General features: G+C 36.2%; 2 protein-coding genes across 2 annotated transcripts; both read left to right on the plus strand.

Moving 5' to 3' along the window:
• Positions 1 to 418: 418 nt before the first annotated feature.
• On the plus strand, positions 419 to 3532 carry T551_03697 (uncharacterized protein; the record flags this gene model as incomplete). Its single annotated transcript, XM_018375960.1, has 1 exon — positions 419 to 3532. The coding sequence occupies one exon, from the start codon at positions 419 to 421 to the stop codon at positions 3530 to 3532; it is 3114 nt and encodes a 1037-aa protein (XP_018227828.1).
• A 491-nt stretch (positions 3533 to 4023) lies between these two features.
• Positions 4024 to 7029, plus strand: T551_03698 (uncharacterized protein; the record flags this gene model as incomplete). The annotated part of the gene is made up of 1 exon (XM_018375961.1): positions 4024 to 7029. A coding segment is annotated over one exon (3006 nt), but the record flags the coding sequence as incomplete, so codon positions are not given.
• Between the last annotated feature and the right edge of the window lie 270 nt (positions 7030 to 7299).

Below are 7299 nucleotides of genomic sequence, written 5' to 3' on the forward strand. Positions count from 1 at the left end.
AGATATTCTAAAAAGTGATCTGAAGGAGAATTCCCTAGAGAAAGATATGGGAGACTCAAGAAGAACTTTAGAAATATCCAATAAAAAAATGTTCAATATGAATATTAAACAGTGCATAAATATTTAGTGCAACAACATGAAGATTAATCAGACCTAAAGATTCCAGTATCGAATTCAAATGCAAACCTCAATTTTTAAGTATTTCCAAATTATACTCATATTATTAATTGAAAAGACACTTTAAACATCGTCATTAATACAGAAATGACATAGGATTACTCTTTTTTCTCAAAAAACTACCTTTAAAACTTTCAATATTCAACATCTTAATGAAGGCAATATAAAATAGAAACAGCTTTAAAAGTCTGCCCACACAGCCAACAAGCACGCTTTCTCTCACATTAATGTCCTCTAGATTTTGGCGCGGGCGGTGGCGCGGGCGGTCAAGCGGAGGGCTGCAGCACAGAATAGCATTGATGAGGAGCATGTTTTAGCTTTGATTCTAAAAAAAGATGGACTAGAGGAACAGAAGTGCAAAGAAAAACTGAAAGAATATTGTAAAGAATTAACTGAAGCAAAACTAAATATAAAACAAGTACATGAAAAACTTGAAGGTTTTTGCAAAGGTGGAAAAGCAGATGCAAAATGCAAAGAACTGAAAGACAAAGTCACTCAAAAATGCACTACATTTAAAAAAAAACTTCAAACAGCAGCTGGAAAAAGTATTTTAGAACTGACAGATGACGATTGTAAACAAAATGAACGACAATGCCTATTTTTGGAGGGAGCATGTCCTGATGTTCTTAAAGATGATTGTAATACTTTGAGAAACAAGTGCTATCAAAAGAAGCGTGATAAAGTGGCGGAAGATGCTCTTTTAAGAGTAGTTCGCGGAAATTTAACCAACACAACTACATGTCAAACAAAACTCAAAGAGGTTTGCGTAGAATTAAGTCAAGAAAGCGATGAGTTAACGAAGCTCTGTCTTTACCAAGAAATGACGTGTAAAACATTTGTATCAAAAAAACAAGAAAAATGTACTGCTCTTGAACAGGATGTTAACGCAGCACTTAAAAAGGAAGATGAATTACGAGGAAAATGTTTACTACTACTTGAACGATGTTACTTTCACAGAGGGAACTGTGAAGGAGACAAATTAAAGTGCAGTAAACCTACTAATCAAGATTGCAAAGAATATGTACCAGAGTGTGATACATTGGCAGAGAAGTGTGGAAAAGAAAATATTGTTTATATGCATCCGGGACCCGATTTTGATCCAACTAAGCCAGAGCCTACAGTAGCAGAGGACATAGGACTGGAAGAGCTTTATAAAGAGGTTGAGAAGGATGGAATTTTTATTGGAAAGAATCATCTAAGAGATGCAACGGCTTTGTTGGCGTTGTTGATTCAAGATTCTAGTCTTAAGAAAAATGGTAAGGAAGAGAAATGCAAAGAAGTCCTTGAAAATAGATGTAAAAATCCTCAAGATCATGAAGCTTTAGAAAATTTATGCAAAGAAGAAAAAATAACTGACTATGGAACAAAAAAGTGTTCTGAATTGGAAATAGATATTAATAAAACATGTACCAATCTTGAACCAACAGTTCTTAAAAACCGTCTTTATGATCCACTTGATAGAGTTGTGGAATGGGGAAAATTACCAACATTTCTTAGCAATGAAGACTGTGCAAGATTAGAGTCCTATTGTTTCTATTTTGAAAAAAGTTGTCCAAGTGGTGAAAATGCATGTAAAAATATAAGAGCAACATGTTACAAAAGAGGGCTTGATGCACGGGCAAATAAAGTGCTTCAAGAAAATATGCGAGGAATGTTACATGGTTCAAACAAAAGCTGGCTTAAGGAATTTCAACAGAAGCTTGTGGGATTGTGTGAAGAAATAAGAAAGAAAAACAAAGCTTTTCCAAATGATGAACTATTTATTCTGTGTGTACAGCCAGCAAAAGCAGCTCTGTTGCTTACACATGATCTTCGAATGAAAACTATCTTTTTACGACAACAACTGGATCAAAAGCGAGATTTTCCGACAGATAAAGACTGCAAAGAATTAGGGAGAAAATGCCAAGATTTAGGAAAGGATTCGAAAGAAATTACATGGCCATGTCATACACTAGAACAGCAATGCAATCGCTTAGGGATTACAGAGATTTTAAAACAGATTTTATTGGATGAACACAAAGATACTTTGAAAACTCATGAAAACTGTACAAAATATTTAAAAAGAAAATGCCATAAATGGTCTAGAAGGGGTGATGATCGTTTCTCTTTTGTATGTGTCTTCCAAAACGCTACATGTGAGCTGATGGTAAAAGACGTGCAAGATAGGTGCAAAATATTCGAAGAAAATATGCAAGCATCAGATATTAATGATTCCCTTAAAAAAAATCAAATAAAAGCAGAATCAGCAGCAAATATTTGTCCCTCATGGCATCCATACTGCGATAGATTTTTACCCAATTGTCCTGATCTTAAGAAAGGAAAAACTTTCTGTCAAAATCTTAAAAAATATTGCGAACCATTCTACAAAAGAAAGGTTTTAGAAGATGCTCTTAAAGTAGAGCTTCGAGGAAATTTAAGTAATATAACTAAATGTGAACCTGCATTAGAAAGATATTGTACAGTATTGAAAGACGTAAATAATGCGTCAATCAGCAGTTTATGTAAAGATAATACCGAAAGTAAAACTAAAAAGGCCGATAATAAAAATGTTAGAAAGAAGCTTTGTCTAAAATTAGTGGAAGAGGTGGAACAGCAATGCAAAGTATTACCAGCAGAATTAACGGAGTTAGAAAAAAGTCTAAAAAAAGATGTTAAGACATATGAGGAACTTAAGGAAAGGGCAAAAAAAGCAATGAACAGATCCAATCTTGTTTTATCACTCATTAAGAAAGACGGAAATAATACACCGAAAAATAATAGTAAAAGCAAGGATAAGAATGTCGTTTCAAATGAAAAAGATACCACAAAATATGTGAAAATACTACGAAGAGGAGTTAAGGAGGCACTTGTAACAGAATCTGAAGCCAAGGCATTTGATTTGGCAGCAGAAGTGTTTGGAAGATATGTAGACTTGAAAGAAAGATGTGAGAAATTGGCCTCAGATTGCGGGATTAAAGACGATTGTGATGATTTAAAAGATGTGTGTGAAAAGATTGAGAAGACATGTCGTAATCTGAAGCCTCTGGAGGTGAAACCGCACGAAGCAGTGACAGAAAGCACAACGACGACCACGACGACCACAACAACCGTTACCGATCCGAAGGCAACAGAATGCAAATCCTTACAGACAACAGACACATGGGTTACACAGACATCAACACACACAAGCACGTCTACCATCACATCTACGATTACATCAAAAATAACACTCACATCAACGAGGCGTTGCAAACCAACCAAGTGTACGACAGGGGATGATGCAGAGGACGTGAAGCCGAGTGAGGGATTGAAGATGAGTGGGTGGAGCGTGATGAGGGGGGTGATATTAGCAATGATGATTTCGTTCATGATTTAGAAAGCAAATGAGCAAAATTTAATGATGAGCATGTATATTTAGTAAATAAACGAGCAGGGTAGGACAGGAAAGAGTAAAGTAGATTGAGTCATCTCTTCAGCATCAATTGAAAGTGCATTACACATGAAATCACGTGTTCCCTATCTAGTTGTCCCCTATTATTTGCCTGAATAGCTTTTATTTTTCGTTTATCTCCTTTTATAATCTACTTTTTATCTATTCAAATTTTACGATTACCCCACATTTACCCCACACAAATTTAAAATATCGTGAAAGCAGCCAATTACACGTTAAAGAAAGCGGACACCTCTTAAATATATTTGCACACATAATGCCTGCCTATCACAGTTATCTCAGTTTTTACTTGAACACCCTTAAAATTAAGAATAATTCAAATTTAAAGACATGGCTTTAACACCTAACATGCAACCGAAACACGTTAATGGAAACTCAAACTCAAGCCACACCACAGCGCGCCCACCCCCGTCAGGCACAGCTTGGCGCGGGCGGTGGCGCGGGCGGTTAAGCGGCAGGCACAACAAGTAGTGAAAAGTGTATATGATGATGAGGACTATCTTTTGGCTTTGATTTTAAAAGAAAAAACAGACAATACAAAAAACAAAGCATGTGAAACAGAACTTAAAAAGTATTGCAAAAACTTAAAGGATGTTTATACGGACTTGGAAAAAATAAGTCCAAAACTAAAAGACATTTGCAATCATGGAAACCCAGAAAAAAAATGCGTAGGGTTAAAAGATAAAATTAAAAATATCTGCGAAACATTTAAATCAACATTTCAAAAGGTAAATCAAAACCCATTAGATACGAATTGTAAAGAGAGTGAGCAAAAATGCTTGTTTTTGGAGGATGCATGCTCTGGTGATCTCAAAGATGGTTGCAACACTATAAGAAATAAGTGTTATCAAAAGAAACGTGAGAAAGTGGCAGAAAAAGCTCTTTTAAGAGCACTTAATGGCCATCTTAAAGATAAAGATACATGTAAAGAGAAGCTCAAGGAACTTTGTCCAAAGTTAGGTCAAGAAAGTAATGAATTAGCGCAAAAATGTTTTGATACGGACTCTACATGTGAACCTCTAGTAAAAACAGCAGAAGAAAAGTGTAAATCTTTAAAAACAGAGGTAGGAAAAGTAATAAATAGTAATGAAGAGTTACAGAAAAGAGGGCGTTCTTTACTTAAAGAATGCCATTTTTATGGACAAAATTGTGATAATAATGAATCAAAGTGTAGTAGTTTACAAAAAAAATGTAAAGAAAAAGAAATCTTTTATGTACCACCAGGTTCAGATTTTAATCCTACAAAACCAGAACCTACGCTGGCAGAAAAAATAGGTTTGGAAGAGCTTCACAAAGAAGCGGCGACACAGGGAATTCTACTTGGAAAACCACCAGAAAGGGATGTTCTTGATTTACTAGTATTTCTGTCAGGAAGTGACCCTTTTGATGACACTCAATGTGAGAAAGTACTCACTAATAAATGTAGCTCTATTCAACATCTAGCAAAAGAATTAGAGAATTTATGCAAAGATAAAGGCAAATATGGGGATAAATGTAAAAAGTTTAAAGGGGATTTTGAAAAAACAAAAGGCACTCTAACAACAATGTTTCAAAGAAATTCATTTGAAAACAATGAAATTATATTATGGAATGAGTTACCGAATTTCCTTAGTGAAAATGACTGCATAAAATTACAGTCAGACTGTTTTTATTTTGAAAGTCAAACAGGTTTTGAAAAAATATGTAAGAATGTTAAGGCAACGTGTTATAAAAAAGGGCGTGACGCATTAGCAAACCAGGTATTACAAGACAAAATGAGAGGGAAACACCGTGATACAAATAATACATTGTATGAAACAATTCAAAAAGAGCTGGTAAAGGCATGTGTGGGTCTGAAAGGAGAGAGCGATGAGTTATTTGTGTTATGTGTGCAACCAATAGAAGGAGCCGTTGCAGTATTAACAGATTTACATATGAAGACAGACGTGTTACAAGGAGACTTGAACGAGAAACGGGATTTTCCTACGAAGCAAGATTGCGAAGAATTGCTAAAGAAGTGCAATGATCTAAGACAAGACTCTGAGGAACTTGAGTGGCCCTGTCGTACGTTGGAGCATCATTGCAATCGATTGAATATTGCAGAACAATTGGAAGAGAGGTTGTTGGAAGGAAAGGTGAAGGATTTGGACAATTTCAATTCGTGTTTAGAGAATCTGGGAAAACAATGTCGTGAATGGAGCAGAAAAGGAAGAACACAGTTTGCTCTCTCATGTGTAGCACAGAATATTACATGCAAAATTCTTACAAAAAGCGTAGAATCTAAGTGTACTACATTGAAGGCACGTATGAAAGCAAGTGATGTTATGAATAAAATAAAAAAGAATGATGAAAAAGAATCAACCTGTAGCACCTGGGCACCCTATTGTACCAAGTTTATGTCAAGTTGCCAGAATCTAACTGCTGGTGATGGAAAATGTAAGAAACTTAACAAAGAGTGTAAACTATTTATCGAAAGGAAGGATTTGGAAGAAAAAGTAGCTTATGAATTAAAGGGCAGTTTGAAAACAGAGCAAAAGTGTCAGAATACACTTGAAAAATACTGCACACAATGGGCAAATGCAAGCAATGGTCTTGAAACTTTGTGCAAAGAAAATGGTAAGGAGGATAATCAAGTTAGGGAAGAGCTTTGCAAGAAATTAGTAGAACAAGTAAAAAAGCAATGTTCTGGATTACAGAAAAAACTTACAGAAGCCAGTAAAGAGCTGGAAAAGAAAGCTAGTGAATATGAGGATATCAAAAAAAAAGCAGAAGATGCAATGAAAAAAGCAAGTCTTGTTTTATCAAAAGCAAAAGTAGAAAACAATAAATCGGAAAACGAAGTTGTGCCTAGTGCACCAGCTGTACCTAGTGGAAAAGACACGAAGCCGTTTAGACTTATAAGAAGAGATGTAACAGCGAAGGTAACAGAAGACGAAGCGAAAGCATTTGATTTGGTTGCACAAGCATTTGGACTCTATGTAGAATTAAGGGAGATATGCCATGATTTACTAAAAAGATGCGGATTTAAAAAGGAATGTGATTGTGAAGATTCATGCAAAACGATAGAAAATAAATGCCATGGATTGAAACCACTGGAAGTAAAACCATACGAAATAGCAACTAAAAACATAACAACCACAACTACAACCACAACGACAACAACAACAACCGTTAAAGACGCAAAGGTAACAGACTGCCAGTCTCTGCAAACGACAGACACGTGGGTCACAAAGACGTCGACCCATACTAGCACATCCACAACTACATCTACGGTCACATCGAGAATAACGTTGACCTCAACGAGGCGGTGTAAGCCTACGAAGTGCACGACAGGAGAGGAGGATGAAGCAGGGGAAGTGAAGCCGAGTGAGGGATTAAGGGTGAGCGGGTGGAATGTGATGAGGGGGGTGCTAGTGGTAATGATGATTTCATTCATGATTTAAAAAGCAAATGGGCAGGATTTAATAATGGGCATGTATATTTACTAGATGAATGAGGATAGGGCAGGAAAGAGTAGATATGATCTCTTCAGCATCAATTGAAAGTGCATTAGACATAAAGTAGCGTGTTGCCTGTGCAAATAGCATGTATTACCCGGATGAGTGGCCGCTGTTTGTTGTGCCATGTCGTTATCAGTGCATTCAGCGCCTACCCCGGATTTACCCCACATGGAGTCGAGGTGAGATGCAGTGATGGAGAGATGATGGGATAGA

The sequence above is a fragment of the Pneumocystis jirovecii genome (genome assembly GCF_001477535.1).
Source record: "Pneumocystis jirovecii RU7 chromosome Unknown supercont1.30, whole genome shotgun sequence".
Taxonomy (NCBI): Eukaryota; Fungi; Ascomycota; class Pneumocystomycetes; order Pneumocystales; family Pneumocystaceae; genus Pneumocystis; species Pneumocystis jirovecii.